Source organism: Brassica napus, chromosome C8 (genome assembly GCF_020379485.1).
Source record: "Brassica napus cultivar Da-Ae chromosome C8, Da-Ae, whole genome shotgun sequence".
Classification (NCBI taxonomy): Eukaryota; Viridiplantae; Streptophyta; class Magnoliopsida; order Brassicales; family Brassicaceae; genus Brassica; species Brassica napus.
This window is the reverse complement of record NC_063451.1, coordinates 41,384,588-41,404,810: the sequence shown is the minus strand read 5'-3', so window position 1 is coordinate 41,404,810 and position 20,223 is coordinate 41,384,588. Positions and strand designations below refer to the sequence as shown.

General features: G+C 37.3%; 5 protein-coding genes across 5 annotated transcripts; 3 read left to right on the top strand and 2 right to left on the bottom strand.

Moving 5' to 3' along the window:
* The first annotated feature begins 4,265 nt into the window (after nucleotides 1–4,265).
* Nucleotides 4,266–5,417, top strand: LOC106451991 (bZIP transcription factor 53-like). The gene has a single exon (XM_013893991.3). It carries the CDS (start codon nucleotides 4,779–4,781, stop codon nucleotides 5,202–5,204), a length of 426 nt encoding a protein of 141 aa, XP_013749445.2. The 5' UTR covers nucleotides 4,266–4,778; the 3' UTR covers nucleotides 5,205–5,417.
* LOC106451992 (calvin cycle protein CP12-2, chloroplastic) lies at nucleotides 5,400–6,181 on the bottom strand. The gene has a single exon (XM_013893992.3). It carries the CDS (start codon nucleotides 5,941–5,943, stop codon nucleotides 5,551–5,553), a length of 393 nt encoding a protein of 130 aa, XP_013749446.1. The 5' UTR covers nucleotides 5,944–6,181; the 3' UTR covers nucleotides 5,400–5,550.
* Nucleotides 6,182–6,313: 132 nt separating this feature from the next.
* Nucleotides 6,314–6,755, bottom strand: LOC106451993 (probable cytochrome c oxidase subunit 5C-1). The gene has a single exon (XM_013893993.3). It carries the CDS (start codon nucleotides 6,735–6,737, stop codon nucleotides 6,543–6,545), a length of 195 nt encoding a protein of 64 aa, XP_013749447.1. The 5' UTR covers nucleotides 6,738–6,755; the 3' UTR covers nucleotides 6,314–6,542.
* A 783-nt stretch (nucleotides 6,756–7,538) lies between these two features.
* LOC106451994 (protein trichome birefringence-like 6) lies at nucleotides 7,539–9,640 on the top strand. The gene is made up of 5 exons (XM_013893994.3): nucleotides 7,539–8,321; nucleotides 8,392–8,584; nucleotides 8,650–8,840; nucleotides 8,937–9,095; nucleotides 9,177–9,640. Exons 1-5 carry the CDS (start codon nucleotides 7,750–7,752, stop codon nucleotides 9,484–9,486), a joined length of 1,425 nt encoding a protein of 474 aa, XP_013749448.1. The 5' UTR covers nucleotides 7,539–7,749; the 3' UTR covers nucleotides 9,487–9,640.
* A 2,729-nt stretch (nucleotides 9,641–12,369) lies between these two features.
* On the top strand, nucleotides 12,370–19,630 carry LOC106453967 (nodal modulator 1-like). Its single transcript, XM_048764912.1, has 27 exons — nucleotides 12,370–12,591; nucleotides 12,798–12,863; nucleotides 12,952–13,038; nucleotides 13,143–13,199; nucleotides 13,269–13,333; nucleotides 13,421–13,590; nucleotides 13,767–13,828; nucleotides 14,037–14,120; nucleotides 14,284–14,443; nucleotides 14,622–14,737; nucleotides 14,841–14,969; nucleotides 15,274–15,345; nucleotides 15,425–15,520; nucleotides 15,606–15,683; nucleotides 15,852–15,980; nucleotides 16,077–16,247; nucleotides 16,374–16,577; nucleotides 16,667–16,780; nucleotides 16,866–17,101; nucleotides 17,239–17,284; nucleotides 17,368–17,616; nucleotides 17,775–18,005; nucleotides 18,131–18,222; nucleotides 18,412–18,640; nucleotides 18,737–19,093; nucleotides 19,184–19,257; nucleotides 19,346–19,630. Exons 1-27 carry the CDS (start codon nucleotides 12,481–12,483, stop codon nucleotides 19,452–19,454), a joined length of 3,594 nt encoding a protein of 1,197 aa, XP_048620869.1. The 5' UTR covers nucleotides 12,370–12,480; the 3' UTR covers nucleotides 19,455–19,630.
* The last annotated feature ends 593 nt before the right edge of the window (nucleotides 19,631–20,223 follow it).

Below are 20,223 nucleotides of genomic sequence, written 5' to 3'. Positions count from 1 at the left end.
CAGTTACGAGTGAAGAGATCAGAGAAGTGTTGTTTCGGATGCCAAGCAACAAATCACCAGGCCCGGATGGTTATACTACGAAATTCTTTAAAGCGTCTTGGAGCATTATTGGTCTGGATTTTACTACAGCAGTTCAATCCTTTTTCAGTAAAGGCTTTCTCCCAAAAGGATTAAACACCACCATCCTGGCTCTGATTCCCAAGAAAGACATTGCAACCGAGATGAAAGATTACAGGCCAATCTCGTGTTGCAACATCCTCTATAAAGTGATTTCCAAAATCATAGCAAACAGGCTCAAAGGTACTCTTCCAAGCTGCATTTTTTCTACTCAGTCAGCGTTTGTAAAGGACAGGTTGTTAGTAGAAAATCTGTTACTAGCTACGGAAGTAGTCAAAGATTACCATAAGGAGGATGTTTCACCAAGGTGTGCAATGAAAATCGACATTGTGAAGGCGTTCAACTCAGTTCATTGGCCTTTCCTGTTGAATACCTTGAGAGCATTAAATATTCCGGAGCAGTTTGTACATCGGATTGAACTGTGTGTTTGCACCCCTTCTTTTTCAGTCCAAGTAAATGGAGAATTGGCAGGGGTTTTTCAGAGTAAAAGGGGGTTGAGACAGGGTTTTGCTATATCGCCATACCTTTTTGTCATCTGTATGAATGTTCTATCTCATCTCCTTGATAGAGCAGCGTCTCAGAAAGTTATTGAATATCATCCTAGATGTCAAAATATCATGTTAACGCATCTGAGCTTTGCAGATGACTTACTGGTATTCAGTGATGGCACAAAGCGATCCATTGAGAATGTTCTAAAAATATTTGAAGACTTTGCTGCAATGTCAGGTCTAAAGATAAGCTTGGAGAAGTCTACACTCTACACAGCTGGTTTATCTGAAGCTCAAGAAGGCGATATCCTCACTTGCTTCCCGTTTGCATCAGGAAAGTTACCGGTTCGCTACATGGGCCTTCCCCTGCTTACCCGGAGAATGACTATAAATGATTATATGTCGTTGGTTGAGAAAATTAGAAAGCGGATGAGTTCTTGGACAGGAAGGTTCTTGTCTTATGGAGGGAGATTGCAACTTATCAGTTCAGTGATCACAAGTATGGCAAACTTCTGGATGTCAGCTTTTAGAATTCCTGGTAGCTGCTTGAAGAAAATTGAAAGCTTGTGTTCGGCGTTTCTTTGGTATGGACCGGAATTAAAAACGAGTAAAGCTAAAGTAAGTTGGAAGGATGTCTGTCTTCCTAAGCTGGAAGGAGGATTGGGGATTAGACCACTCAAGGAAATAAATATAGTCCTTGGTCTGAAATTGGTATGGAGGCTATTCTATTCTCGGTCGTCCTTTTGGGTGAAATGGATTTACTGTTATCAGATAAAGAAGGGCTCCTTTTGGTCAGCGAAAAATACTGCTAATGGCTCCTGGATGTGGAGAAAGATCCTGAAGCTTAGAGAACTTGCCAAAACATACATAAGAATGGAAGTCAATAACGGCAAACACACATCTTTTTGGTATGATTCTTAGTCCCATTTGGGATATCTTAAGAGTCTGTTGGGAGATAGAGGTACAATTGATCTTGAGAACATGGAAAATGCTTTAGTAGTGGATGTATTGGCTAGTCATCGCAGAAGACGGCATAGATTGAGAATCTTCAACGAGATTGAAGATGAAATTGATAAGCTATGATCTAGAGGTAGTCAAGAGGAGGATGTACCGTATTGGAGGAAAAATTCAGAGAGGTTTACTACTCAGTTCTCTACAAAAAATACATGGTTGCATTTGCGTTAGTCGAGACCAGAATGTACATGGAGTAAAGGGGTGTGGTTTACTCAATCTACGCCAAAGTTTTCATTTCTTGTATAAAGTTTTCATTTCTTGTATGGGTTGCCATAAGAAACAGACTGCAAACTTGTGATAGGATGCAGCTATGGAATCCTACAATAGATACTATGTGTGTGTTGTGTCAAGCAAATCAGGAGTCTTGCCAGCATTTGTTCTTTGGATGTAGATATTCGGCCCAAGTCTGGAAAGTTCTAGTTGGAGGCATCATGAAAGAAGCATTTACTCTGAACTGGAATGACATTCCTTATCCGGTATGCTTTCCAAGCTTTAGTTCATAGCATATGGCGAGAACGTGATTGGGGTAGACATGGGGAGCAGTCAAAAAATGAACAGGTTCTGATCAAATGTGTTGATAGAACAATCCGGCTGAAGCTGCTATCGGTTAAAGGGAAGGGGAAGAAATATTTTGAAGAAGGTTTATGTACTTGGTTTGGAACAAGAATACAAGACTCAATTCAGCCATAAATTGGTTAGAATGGAACTGAAGCTCTGGTTTCAAACTTGTTTATGATTACAAATCAAACAATAGAAGCATTTGATGTAAATATGTTTTGATTGAATAAAATTTTACATTCATTAAAAAAAAAAAAAACTATGTTGTAGACTTTGGTTATAATTAATACTCATTTCGTTTACAAAAAATCAATGTTTTAAAATTTACACATTTTTTAATAAAACATATTAAAATTTAAGTATAAATGCATAGTTTTTTGTAATTTTATATTTCTTATATTTTTAAACCAATAAGATTTTAAGAAATGCAATTAATATTCTTGAACTTCGTAATTTTTCATTACTAGTTGACGAAAGTTATATTGAAAATATAAAATATGTAATTTTTTGAAACAAAAATTTTTTTATAGAATATTGTCAAGAATGGGGGAGTAATAGTTTTATATAATCCAATATTCTACGGTGAGGAATTGTGTCATCTGTGTGTTCCACATTGCTTCAAGCCTTTAACATGTGGAAAATTTCAAAACAAAGCAAGATTAAGTCCACCAAATACATTATGATATTTTCTTAGGAGGCATCTTCTTGGAATATTCCATCCATGAAAGGACGGAGAAACAAACGTGCTAACCTTAATAAAAACTCCAGCTGGCGTCACAGCTAACGTCAATCTCCAATTTAGATTATCTTCCTTTTTAAAATTACTAGGTTCGTGTCCGCGCTACGCGCGGATTATATGGTTATATAACTTTTTTAAAAAAATTAGCACAAATATATGACACTCTTTAGTAACTTTATCCTAAAGATCTATAAATTTGAGCTTGAGAAATAGTTAGAGATCTTTTTTTTACCCACAACAGAAGAATTCTACCTAATAAAGTAGTTGTTGATGATTTTTTTTTTGTCCTAATTGTTAGAGAATCTGCAACTCTACTTCATTTTCTATTCCAAACATCATTTTGGAGTAAACTCCAATCATACTTCATAAATGGAATAACTTTAGTCATTATTCCTTTTTGGAATTGAATATTTTTTATTTATATAATAATAATACTTTAAAGTAGTGATAATTAAATCTTGAATATTAACATGAACATCTTAATTCTAAAATTGCCAAATTATTAATTGAAATTTGGAAGAACAATACAAAAAAGAACCTACATATAGGAACAACATGGTTGAAACCAAGTCGCAAAAAAACACACACAACAAAAGTTCAGATCTCCGGTTATGTAATAATATGTACATAACGATCCATGTCAGCTATCATTATATTTTTGTCTATCTCCATTTAAAAACCGATCTTTATTTTAGAGTGTGAGAGAAGAAAAACTGTGAAAAGTAAACGAATTCTCTCAGCTCCAAAACAAAAAAAAAAACGCATGAGCGTTCGAGATGAAACCACACAGCCAACATGCAACAGTTCAGGCCTGTTCCGACGGAGGAGGGAAGTTTAGGTCTAGCTCCAACAGCTGAGCAGTCTTCTCTATCCCACCATCAACGACCGAAGACGAATCAGAATCGCTTTAGCCCCCACATGCCATCTTCGCCGCAACATGCATCACCGACGAACTACACGCCAACGACATCGGAAGCAGAACAGCACGACTTCCGTCTCCGATTCCCATAAGGTCTAAATAATATATAGGACACGCCATCGGGATCTGGTAACACGCGTCTCCCCTGCCGCCAAGACTAAGCTCAAGCTGCGGCGGAACAATATCAGCAGTCGCCGGAGGTGAAGTGCAATAGAGGGTGCTGGGTTTAATGGGCTTCGACCAATACCAAATCAAGAGAGGCTCAAGACTGGTATGGGTTTAATGGATCAAATGGGCCGCAAATGTGACAAACTTTTTTTTAATTTAAGCCCAATCCGGGATGACATGGCATATTGATTGGTGCTGAATATTTGTGCCTATGTGGCATGCTTTAGGAAGCTCAAATTTAGCCCCTTTTATATAGTAGTGATTAAAAAATTAATTGAAAAATCTTTCGCCAGCTCATCATCACCATCTCCTCCTCCTTTAAAACGACCCCTCGGGGTAACGTTATCGCCTTCTTTCGTTTCGCCTTTGATCTATACCCTTTTGTTTTATTTTCGTTTTCTCTCTCGATCAGCTAAGCCTTGATCTGATAATCTCTTTCTCGCTTTTCAAAATCATCTCCTCCTTCGTTTGATTCTGCTCTGCCCTCTGTTGATTTTAGATCTAAGATCTAGTAATGATTCTATGAGCTGCTCAATTCTGTTTCGTCGGATTCGCATTGTACACTCTTTCTCCGTCGTTTACCTCTACTACACTTACGTTTTCTCATGAACTACTAATCGTCTCAGATCTGATTTTGTTTAGCTCTCTCTCGAATAAAAGTTTTCTTTTTTTCTTCCGTTCGATCTAACTGATTCTTTGATAGATCAGAGTAATCTAGAAGAAATATATTATTATTATATTGTTTAAATTTTGGTGAGAATAAAAAAAAAAGTCAATGGGGTCGTTGCAAAGGCAGACAAGTCCTGATTCCGACAACGATCCGAGGTACGCTGCCGTCACGGACGAGAGGAAGAGGAAGAGAATGATCTCCAACAGAGAGTCAGCTCGGAGATCGAGGATGAGGAAGCAGAAGCAGCTCGGCGATCTCATCAACGAGGTGACTGTTCTCAAGAACGATAACGCCAAGATCACCGAGCAGGTCGATGTAGCCACGAGGAAGTACGTTGAGATGGAGTCGAGGAACGACGTCTTGAGAGCACAAGCCTCGGAGTTGACGGAGAGGTTGAGGTCGCTGAACTCTGTGCTTGAGATGGTTGAAGAGATTAGTGGCCAGGCTTTGGATATTCCTGAGATTAACCCTTGGCAGGTTTCTTGTCCGATGCAACCGATTAGCGCTTCTGCTGATATGTTTGATTGCTGAGGATTGATTACTCATTTGTCTTTGTCCTTGTGTGGTGGTGTTTCGAGTTTTGTTGAAACTAGAGTCAATGGTCTGTGTGTCATCTTTATAATATATTGTTTGTCTTGTTGGTGTTGTTGTAATCCTTCTAGTGTCGTCTATTGGATAAGATAAAGTTTGTCATGTAATTTGTTTTTTTTTATGTGTTTCTTAATGTATTCAAGCTTTGTGTTATATGATTTCTTATGAATCTTGCCAAATTACAATGTTTATAGAGCTCTAAGACAGCTTTAGCATCATATAGCATTACTAAACTGAATGGAACAAAGATTTGTATATAATATATTGATGGGGTCCTGGAACATGATTAATCATAAGTACGACACTCGTTAGTCTCGGGATTGTCTTTGCAGTATTCCTCCAAAGGGTCGGAGCCTTCAGCTTTCTTCTTGTCTCTAGCGTGGCTAGCTGCTGCGCTAAGCTCCTCGACCTCGTCCCAAGCAGCTACGCACTCTCCGCTCACTGGATCGCCGGCACAAGTCTCCTCTGCGTCCTTAATGCTCTTCTCCACTTTATCGGATATTACTCCTTCTGGAGCTGATTTGACCGGCCTAAAGCTCACCAAACGGTTCGTTGTTCTTGAACCAAGATTCCACGGGTTGTTCAAAAGGACAGGACAAGCGAGACGAGCAGGTCGGTTCTCGCTGGTGATGATGGCACGTTGGGTTGCTATGTTAAGGCTAGTAGCTATAGTTGCCATCGTTGGGTGAAATAAAAGATACAGGCAGGCTCTGAATGATTTTTGTGATACATTTAAGATAAATGGAACGAACGGATATATAAAGTGTACATGAATTTAGTTCTGTGAACCTGATTTCTTATCTTCTCTTAATCAGCCAAAGAGCTACACGTGCAGGAATGCTCTTGAGATATTTTTCTTTGTTCGATATAGAACTACGAAATGTTCATTTTTTGTGTGTATAGGCTTATAGCCATCCAAGCCGTTTTCAAAGAATACCACTGCCATCAGATATTTTATCACAAAAAGTCATTCATAAATTTAGAATTAAAGACGAGAAAAGAGAACATCTAACTTGATAAGATAACGGAGACGATGATAGTGGAAGAAAAATGAAAGCACCTGTTTATTTAAAGAAAAGTCAAGAAAGCTGTCTGAAATTGAACAGTGGAGCACAGTAGCATCCATGTATCTTCCGGAAAACAATACGTTTTTTTTTTTAACAAATCCCCAAAAATCCGGTCTCAGATTTGTTGTTTATTTCGCAAGTTGTCAAGAAACCATAAAATAACATAAAAATAAAGACCGACAACATTTGAGAGTGGTAGTTGTTGAATTCACTACTCTTCAGGGTGGACAACGCTGATCTCACCCCTCTCAAGCAAGTCATAGAAAGCTCTGGTCTTCCTCTGCTCGTTCCAATGATGCATCTTCCAAAGACCACCAGCAGCTAAACCGAGTGCCAAACCGATAACTAACTCCTTCACCACACTCGGGCCTTTCAGTGTGGCATGCGCAACCCTGTGTCCCGCCATTTCAACCTACCACAAATTCTCTGCACAGATTCAAAGTCATTACCATAATTTGAAAACTTCATAATCCTTGCGAAGCTAATAAAGCTACAAACGTTATTTAACAAACACTAAACATCTCTTATTATATTTACACATACACAAAATCTTGGATCAAATATGAAACGAGTCTAAACACACACACACACACACAACCCTGATATTGGATAGTACACAGATTCCAGAAACTGTAAAATACGAAATGAAACTGGCTTTTCCATAAGAAACTGATTAATTCTTCAAAGATCGATACCGCAAGAGATACAATTCGATTCAAACCCAATAAATCTAAATTTCGATGCTAATCACATGGATCTCCAGAAACCGATCCGAATCTGATGAAGTCAATATCCCCTCAAAAAATTATAAGGAAACGAGAGTTTTCAAAGGAAGAATATGGGATCTTACCGAGTCTTAATCGCGTAGATGAGCGAGAGAGAGAGAAGCAACACGAACGAAACTACGGAAGCAGAGAGAAATGAGAGAATCCAATCACTCAGTCCTCTTCTCCATCCTTCCCTTATTGGGCCTAGTATGGGCTTAAGAAAGCTCAACCGTATGGGCTTAATGGCGTATTGTATACATATAAATTAAATATTACAGGGGCGTTTATGGAAATTAAAAAAATGGCCATTGGAGGCTCGTGTTCCTTGAAAACCTCCAGCGAAAATGAGAGTTTGTCCCACCACGCTAATAATCCAAATCCAATCTGTCATACGACACTTAAAAACTACTATTCCAAAACCTGACTTTAAATTGTCATTATCTCTCCCCCTTTTCTCAATGACTGTTCGTTAATTATTGAATTTTTCATGAGCTCACGAGAGAGTTTGTAAAAAAGTCATTATCATCCCTTTACCGAATCTGTTCCTACTCTCAACCACCGTTTTCTCCTCACACTGCATTGCATTTTCAAATTCACATAATGTTTCTTCACTAAAGTCCATTTCAGTTACAGAGAGTGTGTGAGAGAGAGATGGAGAGACAAAGAAGCTTCTCCATCAAGTCCACAAGCGTCTTCTTAGCATTAATTATCACAACAATCTCTTCCGCCGTTATTTTCTTCACTTTCTTTTCCACTTCCTTACTCAAATCCAACTCTTCAAACGCTAACAACTTCCAAATCGATTTGAGCCCTGTCGCATCCATTACCGAGACTACCACCAACCTCCACATCTCCGATTCTTCAGTTTCTCCTCCACAAAGTCCGATTCTGATCTCGACCCATTTCAGCCCGCCCGAAAACACTTCCGGGTCCGCGAAAATTCCAGATTTTGAGAAGAAGACACGCGGCGAGGTTTCATCAGTCAAAGTGATTGAACTCCCGAGCAAAATTGGCGAAGAGAGGAAGAAGAAGAAGACAAATAAGAGAATCTCTCAAGAGTGCGATGTAACGAACGGGGAGTGGGTTTACGACAGCGACCTTCCATTGTACACGAACGCGTCTTGTCCGTTTATCGACGAAGGGTTCGCTTGTCAGAGCAACGGAAGGTTGGATCTTGATTACATGAAGTGGAGATGGGAGCCTCGTGATTGTGATGCGCCAAGGTTACCTTCTTCTTTCTTTCTTTCAAGTTTTGTTCTTTTCCTCTTGGGTCTTATATGTGGTGGAGTTTAGGTTCAATGCTACAAATATGCTGGAAATGATAAGAGGGAAAAGGCTAGTGTTCGTTGGAGATTCTATCAATAGAAACCAGTGGGAATCTATGCTTTGTATGTTGTTTCAAGCTGTTAAAGATCCCAAGAGAGTCTACGAAACGCATAGCCGGAGAATCACTAAAGAGAAAGGGAACTATAGCTTTCGTTTTGCGGTAAACATCTATAATCTGATGATCATTTATATCTGTGATGTTATTTGATACTAATACATGTTTAGGATTACAAATGCACCGTGGAGTTCTACGTTACTCATTTCTTGGTTCGTGAGGGTAAAGCAAGAGTTGGAAAGAAGCGAAGAGAAACGCTAAGGATTGATGCTATGGATCGAACCTCTTCGAGATGGAAAGGTGCTAATATCTTGGTGTTCAATACAGCACATTGGTGGTCTCATTACAAAACCAAGTCCGGGTCAGTGTTTTTTTTTTGGTACTGAATCAAAGAAAGACATCAGAAGAAACACTGGAATGGAAGATTCTTGACTGGTTTAGTTTTTGAGTTTTGCAGGGTCAACTATTACCAAGAAGGAGACTTGATTCATCCGAAGCTCGATGTATCAACCGCTTTCAAGAAAGCTTTGCAGACTTGGTCATCATGGGTTGACAAAAATGTCGATCCAAAACGAACTCGAGTTTTCTTTAGAAGCGCAGCACCTTCTCATTTCAGGTCTTTTTCCCCCATCTATCCTCTGGTTTCGAAGACCTCTTTGTTCTCCATTCATCATCTTTGTATTGTTTCTTTGGACAGTGGAGGAGAATGGAACTCAGGAGGTCACTGCAGAGAAGCCAAGAAGCTGTTGAACCAAACCTTCAAACCGAGTTACTCCAGCAAGAACATCATTGTTGAGGAAGTACTCAAGCAGATGAAAACACCCGTCACTCTCTTGAACGTTAGCGGTTTATCTCAGTACAGAATCGACGCTCACCCTTCTATCTTTGGAGCAAAACCAGAGAACCGACGATCACAAGCTGTTCAAGATTGCAGTCATTGGTGTCTCCCTGGTGTTCCTGATACTTGGAACCACTTTCTTTACCTCCATTTGCTCCATAAACGATAGTTACCAAAGTTACAAAATAACAGCTTAAACATTACTTCTTCACAAGTTTGTTTAATAGTTCAATCTGGTTTTAACCAAATCAGACCAAAACAAAAGATGAAAACCAAATTTAAGATAGAAAGAAAGAAATAAGCCAGACTTTTTTGTGGTGTAACTTTAACTAAACAAAAATAAATAGGGCATGTTTTCTTGCTATAACTTGTCACACAAGGCTACAGCACCAAAACCTACTATAAAATTTTGATAAATTATGTTTCTTACTACGTTGTTTTATTGTTCGTCATTGATAATGTTATTGTAGGTATAATTAGGGCTGTGACGGATCCGGATATCCGGATCCGGATCCGGATCCGTCGGATCTGTGGATTTAATATCCGGATCCGGATTCGTGGTTTCCGGATATCCGGATTTCGGATATCCGTCTCTATATTCTATTATCCGCGGATATCCGGATCCGGATCCTGATCCGCAAAAATAATTAAAAATAATAATTTTTTTTAAAAAACTAAAATTTTTAAAATAATACATAAATGAAATATTTATACAAGAGTTATAAATATATATATATATATATATATATATATATGTCTATAATATTGTAAAAACTAAAATATAATATTACAAAATTAATTTATGTATAAATATTATTATATAAAGTATAAATATTAATGAAATTTAAAAAGTTAATGTGTTTTAAAAGTACGGATCCGGATCCGGATATCCGGACCTAAAAATTAAGATATCCGGATCCGGATCCGGTTTGGACGGATCCAAGATTTTACTATCCGGATTTGGATCCGGGCACCCCGGATATCCTATTTTCGGAGCGGATCCGGAGCGGATCTCGGATCGAATCCGGATCTCGGATAATAAGTCCCAGGCCTAGGTATAATTGTTATTTTACCATTAAACGTTTATTAGGATTTATAATTTGTGATATTTTTAAAATATGATTTTTATTGTTATAATGTATTGAATACAGCATAATACTGAAGATAATGGCTATCAAAAACCAGACTGCACAGCAGTTTTAAATTAATAAAAACTAGGTGTTGTACCCGCATATACGAGCATAACCATTTAACAAAATTTAAACATACATTATTTATTTTAAAATCATCACTTTTTTTAATTATATTACCTCCAATTATATTTTAGGAAAATCTCCAAAAATCTTCATCGACGTTAATCTTATCACCAAATTTTATATTGTCACGTTTAAGTATATCTTTCGTAGAAACATATTTTCCTCGAAATGAAACTATATGATATAATATTTTTTTTGTCTAAACATTTTTATACTAAAAACTGATAAGATTATTGTTGGTAACTACAATTATATTTACCTTGATAAATATATAAAGATATATATATATATATATATATGTATGTATGTATGTATGTATGTATATATATCATCTTTTATTGAATTTGGATAATAGCAGATTAATTAATATTTTTTAGATAATGATAATATATAATTAAATTTTGATTTACTCAATTATTATTTATGCAAGTTTAACTTTTATTTTTGGGTGATTTATTATTGTATATGAATATATAAATATATTATGAATAAATATAATTATCTAATTATTAAGCATTATAAATATAATTATTCATTAAATGTAAAATGACTCTAATTACTCTAGTTTTTAATGCGATAGTTCAGATCAAAAATATCAATCAGAAACTAATAATATCACAATTTTATATTAGAGTATATTTGTTTAATTAACTAACTAATACAATCTGTGAATTTGTATCATTACCAGAACCAACCAATTGAGCAAGTCGGTAAAAAAGTTCATGCCATGTTTTAATTTTGAGCTCATACATTTTTCATTTACTCAGGATTCACACAAATAACGTCCATAAGACCAAGAACTTACATGTACACAATTCACTATAGGTTTTTATTTTTAGCTATTGAGATAGAGAATCTAAGGGGGTCAACAACGTGAAAGTCTACTTTTGGTACTGCATAAAATAATAAACAAATAAAAAAAACCAAGGTGAAAAATAATAAACGTACGTAGAACATAAAACTTCTATGATAGAAGAAATACTTCCAATTTACAAAACCTAGATCTAACGTAAGAAAAAAAACACAACAAAAGAATACACACATCAAAACAAAAGCAAACAACTAAGAACAACGCTCCTTGATTTTAGATCTTCTCCTTCTTCTTGTTCTTGGACAAACCGAAACCCAAAGTCCAAAAATTCATATAACAAAATAGTGATGGTACAAACTAAAGGAAACTCAAGTAAAAAAACACAAGAGAATACAATTATATTTATCTACACAATAGAATAATCCTTCTTTTATTTCCATAGCCACTGAAAAACAGGATATAAGATTCAATACGAACAAAACCACAAATAATCACATAATAAAAAAATATACATAAGATATCCGAAGCAATAGAAAGTCACTCAATATGATATAAACTAAACTAAAATCTAAAAAATAAGAGATGAATAGGTTTTATAATAGGTTTTAAAAAATAACAATTGGTTAAATATGTATATATTATAATCTAGCAACATCATACAACTATTTATTAAGTAAAACTATTAACTATTATTATTAAGCATATGATAAATAACCAAAATTACTTAAATTATAGAAAACATGACAAATAAGCATAATAACCTAAAACTATGGAGAACATGACAAATCAGCAAAATCATTTCATAAATAATAGTATAGATAATTGAAGAGTAAAATTCTATTAAATTAAACCCATATATATTCACTATTAGCAAAAATGTAAACAGGTATGCAAATCTTATAATAGGACTAGTGGGCTAATAATAATAGCCTATTATTTTGCTTTTAATGGGCCTATTAATTTTGAAAAAGCCCATTAACTCCTCAAGAGTCCAAGGACCTTATTATAAACTCTTTTGGATCCGTGCTCCATTGACGAACTACAAACACTCTTTCAACCATTAAGCTCCGGTGACCGGAGCTTCAGATCGGGAAAAATGGCGGCGAATACGAAGCTTCTACATCCTCTGATCGTCTTCCTCATCGCGACCTCCACCGTCTACGGCGTTTCCGCGGATTTGATAAAAGGCTGCGGTGGTTTTGTCGAGGTTTATCTCTCTTTCTTTCCCCGATTCGTTTTATAGCTAGTTCTGCACGGTTTCTGATCGATTACTAGAGAGTGTGTGAGATCCTTGCTTGGAATCTAGATTCAGTTTAGTTCAATGGTTTTAGTACTGAGTAGTACGATCCGATCTGGATTTTTTTTCGGGTGGGATGTATATTAATTAACGCCGATGAGTTACTAAACGTGCAGGCGAGTTCGTCTTTGGTCAGCTCTCGGAAAGGAGCAGATGGGAAACTTGATTATTCTCACATCACGGTAAGCATTCTCTATCTGTTGACTACAAACTTTTTAATTTTCTTTCGCTGATTTATTTCTTTTTTTTTGCTCCCGTTCAAATGAAAAGGTTGAACTTCAAACAGTAGATGGATTGGTGAAGGACAGTACACAGTGTGCCCCTAATGGCTACTATTTCATCCCTGTCTATGACAAGGTATTAATCAAACACCTTATCTTTCTTTGGCATGGGGTCGGTTAATGATGTATTTGTTGAATGAATCAGTGTTTTAAGTGAATTATATGCTTTCTTTTTCGTAGGGTTCATTCACTCTCAAGATTAATGGACCTGAAGGATGGTCATGGAGTCCAGATAAGGTTTGTCTGTTCTCATCTTTTCAGACACCAAGCTTGTAGCTAGATCTGATATAAATTTTGGCGTGGCAGGTCCCTGTTGTCGTTGACGACTCTAGTTGCAACAACAATGAGGATATTAACTTCCGCTTCACGGGGTTCGTTTTTTAGTTCATGAGTTTGTGGTTAGCAGCTCATTCTTATTTCTTTTAAATTCTCTTATTGTACTCGTTTATATATTGCAGTTTTACATTATCCGGTAAAGTCCTTGGAGCTGTTGGTGGGGAGAGTTGTATGATTAAGAATGGAGGCCCTGCTGATGTCAATGTTGAGTTACTGTCTTCTGATGGAGATCCCATTGCTTCTGTTCTCACATCGTCAGATGGGAGCTACTTGTTCAAGAATATTATTCCAGGTAAGGAGTCTCATTAAGCATTCATCATAGGTGTCCCTGTTTTCTGTATTACCTTTTTTTAATTCTGGCCTTGCATTGAAATTGGAAGTTTCCCATATTGTAGCATCAAATGATCAAGTGCATGTTTTCCAGGTGTTTTGTGATAATCATATTTCGAGTCTTCTGATTGGTTGCAGGAAAATACAGTATCCGTGCATCCCATCCAGAACTGCAAGTTGAAGTTCGCGGTTCAACAGAGGTTACCATCTTTTTTGTTTTGCCTTTTCTTTGATTAGCGTTTCCATTTAAAATTCTTCTGACGAACCTTTTGGCATTTGATTGTAATACACATGTCCTTCCCTACTCGATTCTTTTCTATTTATCTGTTATTTTAGTACATTTGGCCTAGATTTATTTATTTATTCATTCTGCATGCTAATAGTTGAAGTATCTCTGGTTGCCTGTAGGTCGAACTTGGATTTGCAAATGGCTTGGTGGATGACATATTCTTTGTCCTTGGTTATGATCTCAAGGGATCTGTTGTTGCTCAGGTGATCCCTCTATTCAGTCTATTGCTCTGTTTTATTTTTTCTTTTGATGTTAGAAACCTCCTTCCGGCCTCTGCCTTCGTGGTTAGGTTCCTCTCCATCAAGCGCTTGTAGAGTATTCTCGGTTATGAGCGTTTGATAGTATTCATTTTGTTTCCTTTTGTAGGGAAATCCAATCCTGGGAGTTCATATATATTTGCATTCAGATGATGTTTCCATGGTAGATTGTCCCCAAGGACTTGGTGACGCTTCTGGAGAAAGGAAGCCTCTCTGTCATGCTGTATCTGATGCGGACGGAATATTCAGTTTCAAGTCCATCCCATGTGGTATTGTCGAATTATCCACTATCATTTTGTCTGATGAATTCTGCATTGTGCAATACAAGTTAAATGACAATTGAACAAGTTAAGGACATTTGAAATTCTGGTTGCATGATCCAAGTTTAAGGTGCTCTTATTTTCTATTGGTCTACTTTTTTATCACTTGGATTTTTGTTGTCCTCAGGAAAATATGAACTGATACCGCATTATAAGGGCGAGAACACGGTCTTTGATGTTTCACCTCCTGTGATGCCTGTTTCTGTAGAGCATCAACATGTCACTGTTCCCACAAAGTTTCAGGTTTGACAGAATAACTGCAAACTTTTATAAATCTCTCTGTTTATGTGTTTGGACTATGCTTACATGTTTCTTCCTTTAAATATTGAACTGGATGCTCCTTCAGGTAACAGGATTCTCCATCGGGGGCCGAGTAGTTGACAGTAACTTAAAGGGAGTCGAGGGCGTTAAAATCATAGTAGATTATAATCTAAGATCTGTCACGGACAATGAAGGTTATTACAAGCTTGATCAGGTATATAATATATTTAAATGATATTTCAGTGTACATACTTCAAACCTTGTTACAGTTGTAAGCCTGATAAATTGGTTGCGAACTTCTCCTAGCGAATGTTTCAAGGCTGCTATAATCTCGAGTAAATGAGTTGGCTAGAATGCTGAATTCTCTGTACCAAAAAAGCAAACGTTATAGTTCTTATATATTTCAAATATTTGCCATCTGGTTCTCTTTCCTCATTCGCTCAATCTTTTTTATCTTGTTGTCGTGATCACTCATTTAGACAGCACGGATGTAATGTAATGTTGGTTAAACTCTTTAGGTTACATCAAATCAATATACGATACATGCAGCCAAGGAGCATTACAAATTCGACAAACTGAAGAAGTTCATGGTATCAGTCTCAGTTATTTTTCTTCATCTGTGGTGTGCTAAATTAATTGCTCAATAACTTATTAAACTTTTTTGGTTAGGTCTTACCAAATATGGCTTCACTTCCAGATATCAGTGCCGTGTCTTATGATGTCTGTGGTGTGGTGCGAATGTTTGGTTCTGGTCACAAGGCAAATGTAAATTCTTGTTCATATTTGGGCATATGTAGCACCGTTGTTATTTATATCTCATATGCTGAACTTTTCAACATTTTAAATCCAGGTAGCTTTGACTCATGGACCCACAAATGTCAAACCGCAAAAGAAGCTTACAGATGAGAGTGGAAAGTTCTGCTTTGAGGTTTGTTGACCCAAAACATTTATCTCTAGTAAATTCACTAGCAAAAATTAACTTTATCATGTTGGCCCCCTTGAATCTTTAGAGAGTTTTTTTCCGGCTTATGTGGGTCCTTGCTGCTTTATATTTGTGGATGAATTCTCTGTTTCTTAAAAATCATGTATATTCCAGGTTCCACCAGGCGAATATAGGCTGTCTGCTTTTGCTGCAACACCAAAGAGTGCTCCTGAACTTCTGTTTTTGCCAGGTTATATGGATGTTTCCGTCAAAAGTCCATTGTTGAACATTGAATTTTCTCAGGTAATTTTCTGTGAATGAAACCACTCTCTTAGAATTGTCTTTATGGAAATATACATTTTAACAGCCCTTTTTCACTCCTTCTGGGGGTTAATGTAGGCCCGAGTCAATGTGCATGGTTCTGTTACGTGCAAGGAGAAATGTGGTCCGTCTGTCTCAGTGGCGCTTGTGGGAGCAGCTGGCGATCGTGACAAGAAGACAGTTGTTTTAACCGATGAGAGCAGTCAATTTCACTTTTCAGACATATTGCCTGGAAAGTATAGAGTTGAGGTGGGCAGTGCGTGGTTTAATCTCAATTTCTTTTCTCCTCGTGGATACTTCGGTACGAGATGGAGAAAAAGTCACATTACTAGCTAAATACATTCATATTTTCTTGTCATATTTGATTTATTATAGGTCAAAAGCATTTCACCGGAAGCCATATCTGGGGAAGACACTTGGTGCTGGGACCGTAGCTCCATTGATGTGAATGTCGGGACTGAGGATATTAAAGGGATCGAGTTTGTCCAGAAAGGTTACTGGATTAATATTGTCAGTACTCATGAGGTGGATGCTAAAATTGTTCATCCTAGTGGGTCACCTACTAATTTGAAAATCAAGGTAGTCTTTGCCCTGTGGATTCTCCATAGCTTTTGCTGTATCGAAACTTTATCAAAACTAATTATTTGCTTCATTTGTTGTATTTACAGAAAGGTTTGCAGAAAATATGCGTTGAGTCACCTGGAGCGCATGAGCTTCAGCTTTCTGACTCCTGCATATCCTTTGCGAGCAATTCAATAAAGATAGATGTCTCAAATCTACAGGTTTTAGTTCGTAATTTTGTTTCTTTTGTTTAAATATTTTTTGGCTCGTCCTTTGTTGAGCATCTATATGCATTTCTCTCTGTAGCCTATTCATCTGAGAGCAGAGAAGTATCTCATCAAAGGTTTGATAAATGTGGAGTCTAGATCAACCGAGATTGAATCTGAGTTGCCAGAGAGTTTCATTGTTGATATGCAAGACGAGGAAGGAAGAGTTATCAACAGTATTTCTGCCAAACATGCATCGGTTGGGAGTGGCGTGTACGAGTACTATACATGGGCAAAGCTTGGTGAAAAGATTAGCTTTGTTCCTCGGGATTCTAGGTATGATATTCTAATTATGTTATCTGAGGATCTGTGAACTACACTTCAAATGTTTGGGTGCTTGCATTTGTCTTAAATTTCTTTGAAGCTATTATTTATTTCGAGTTACTTCAGCTACCGCTGTTTTGCTGTTTCAGGGGTAACGCGGAGAAGAAGATGTTGTTTTATCCGAAAGAGCTTCGTGTAAGTATAGACTAGAATTAATGCTCGCGATAAAGGATTCTATAACGGGCACACTCAAACTTACTTTATGTTTGTTCTAATAGGCGGTAGTGTCAAATGATGGTTGTCAAGCTGCTGTTTCCCCGTTTAGTGGTCGACCTGGTCTTTACATACAAGGATCCGTCTCTCCTCCTCTTCCCGGTGTCAACATTAAGGTCTCTGCAGCAAAAGACAGCCTTATTTCTTCACTTAAGAAAGGTGAAGTAGCTGTTGAAACAAGCACATCGCCAGATGGCTCTTTTGTTGCTGGGCCTTTGTATGATGATATACCATATGACACCGATGCTTCAAAGGTTGGTGTATATTACTGATAGATTTTCATGTGCATATAAATAGACGTTGAGATTATGCTTTGCATCACTTTTGTAAGCTTAGGATAGATCTCATGCACTTTCACTCGCATTCAGTTGTTTTGAAATAATGTGCTCCTGATCGTGGTTGATACATGCAGCCTGGCTACCATATTAAAAGACTAGGACCATATTCCTTCTCCTGCCAGAAGCTTGGCCAGATCTCTGTGCGTGTTTCTTCAAAGGACAACGCCGAGACATCAATCCCTCCATTGTTGTTATCATTGAGTGGCGATCATGGTTACAGAAATAATTCTATTTCTGGCGCTGGTGGACTCTTTGTATTTGATAGCTTGTTTCCTGGAAATTTCTACTTGCGCCCCCTTCTTAAGGTAACTAACCAATTCCCTCGTCTTAGTAAAGCACTGTCTGGAATCATATGACTGCCAGAACGCGGAAACATAAATGATGTGTTCTTTCCTGAGATGAGTTATCTAATTTACATATGTTTGGTCAGGAATATTCTTTCAAGCCCTCAACACTGGCAATAGAACTGGGTTCTGGGGAGTCCAGTGAAGCTGTCTTTGAGGCTACTCGTGTTGCCTACAGGTTTTAATCTATTTTAAATATTCATCTATTAGATTGTAAACTCGTTTATCTTTGTTATCAGTACATTCTGATTCAAGATGTTCAGATTCTTGGTCTTAAACCGCCATTTTGCTGAACCATTCTCTTGCATTCCGCTAAATCTTTTTTTTTTTCTGTAACAATGTATATATCTTGTCTATTCCTTTGCAGTGCAATGGGTAGAGTCGCTCTCCTATCTGGCCAACCACAAGAAGGCGTTGCAATTGAAGCTCGCTCTGATTCCAAAGGATACTATGAGGAGACCACAAGTGATATTGATGGAAATTACCGTCTGAGAGGGTTACATCCAGGTGCAACATATGTAATCAAAGTATCGAAAAGAAATGGTTTAGGCAAGAATAATATCGAACGTGCATCTCCAGAGTCTGTTTCTCTTCAGGTTTGTTTATGATTCTCCATAACATTTCATTCTCATCATCCCTGCAGTTTCAACAACAGAGATTTTACCTGACATTTCTTCATCTTCTTCTTATAGATTGGTTATGAAGATATCCACGGGCTCGACTTTTTGGTCTTTGAACAACCAGAAACGACCATATTAACATGCCATGTAGAAGGAAAACAGCACGAAGAAATAAACACTAACCTGCTAGTGGAAATCAAATCAGCCAGTGATGTATCTAAAATAGAGAATGTATTTCCGCTACCACTTTCCAACTTCTTCCAAGTCAAAGGCTTGTCCAGAGGTAAGCACCTTGTGCAGCTTAAATCCAACCGTCCTTTAGGCTCCCATAAAGTAGTGTCAGAGATCATCGAAGTGGATTTCGAGACAAATGCTCAAATCCATGTCGGTCCACTTCGGTACAGCATCGAGGCAGATCAGCAGAGTCAGGTAAACTATATAATATACACACAAACAGTCTTCCACATTTTAAAACTTCCTTTTCTCAATGCGATTTTGATTTGTGTATGGTGGTTTCAGGAAGTGACTCCTGCAGCTATATTGCCACTGGTTACTGGCATTGCGGCAATTGCTCTGTTCATCAGCATCCCCAGGTAATCTATAATTTATTTGTAAGGTTTTAGTATATGATTACTGAGTAATGCGAAATAAATTGACATGCTTTTATTTTTTTTTAAAAAGGTTGAAAGACATCTACCAGTCTACGGTTGGGTTTTCGGCTCCCGGGTTCACAGCATCATCTACCAAGAGAGAACCTCGAAAAGCTGTTGCTAGAAAGAAGACCTTCTGAAGCATTCATCTTCTTCGGTTACTTCTCTCTTTCTTTTTTGTTCTTGTTATGTATATCGGTAGAGTGAATTATTCAAAACTTTTCCGAATTCAGAACTCCTCTCTAGTCCACACATTTCGAAATCTAGAGAAACACTTTTTGCATCTGTTAATTTAGTCTTTACTTCGTTTTTACTATTTCAGTTTTTTTTAAGTTATTTATTCAAGATCAAAGTTATGAACTCTGGTGATGGTAATCAAAATCAAGGTTATGCAGTTGGTTTGTTTTACATGACTATGGACTTTGCCATGGACAATCACCAGTCTATGCAAAATGGATAACTCATTTGGTTGACGTTGTTTTACTTGGAGATATCAAACACTACTAAAAATACCTTACCAAAATGTTACACCAACTGCCTTCGCGTAGTACTCAAATGTTACATCGTTGATTTGTTTGTTGATTTTTTTTCGTAACCGAATCAATACTCTTAAAATCTGAGAGAGTAAGACATTTTTTTTTTAAACACACTTATATTAATTCAAACCAAGAGGGTTAGGTGAGAGCCATAAAAGGCTTCAACTTCCAACAAACATTGTTTTGCTAGTCTATCAGCAATAAGGTTTCTTTCTCTAGGAATCCAAGAGAAATTGATTACATCAAAGGAGCTAGCCAGCTCGCAAATATCTGCAACTATGCCATAGATTTCAGGTTTCCGAGCGCCTGAATTGATGGCTGTGATGAGTTGAGAAGAATCCGATTCACAAATCACCCGCTTCACTCCTATCTC

Coding starts and splice junctions, on each gene's coding strand:
- LOC106451993 (XM_013893993.3), bottom strand. CDS start 6,737: ATGGCGGGACACAGGGTTGCGCATGCCACACTGAAAGGCCCGAGTGTG.
- LOC106453967 (XM_048764912.1), top strand. CDS start 12,481: ATGGCGGCGAATACGAAGCTTCTACATCCTCTGATCGTCTTCCTCATC. Junction 14,444..14,621: donor TTTCAAGTCCATCCCATGTG/GTATTGTCGAAT, acceptor TGTTGTCCTCAG/GAAAATATGAACTGATACCG. Junction 15,684..15,851: donor GTGGAAAGTTCTGCTTTGAG/GTTTGTTGACCC, acceptor TGTATATTCCAG/GTTCCACCAGGCGAATATAG.
- LOC106451994 (XM_013893994.3), top strand. CDS start 7,750: ATGGAGAGACAAAGAAGCTTCTCCATCAAGTCCACAAGCGTCTTCTTA. Junction 8,322..8,391: donor CGTGATTGTGATGCGCCAAG/GTTACCTTCTTC, acceptor GGTGGAGTTTAG/GTTCAATGCTACAAATATGC. Junction 9,096..9,176: donor GCAGCACCTTCTCATTTCAG/GTCTTTTTCCCC, acceptor TTCTTTGGACAG/TGGAGGAGAATGGAACTCAG.
- LOC106451991 (XM_013893991.3), top strand. CDS start 4,779: ATGGGGTCGTTGCAAAGGCAGACAAGTCCTGATTCCGACAACGATCCG.
- LOC106451992 (XM_013893992.3), bottom strand. CDS start 5,943: ATGGCAACTATAGCTACTAGCCTTAACATAGCAACCCAACGTGCCATC.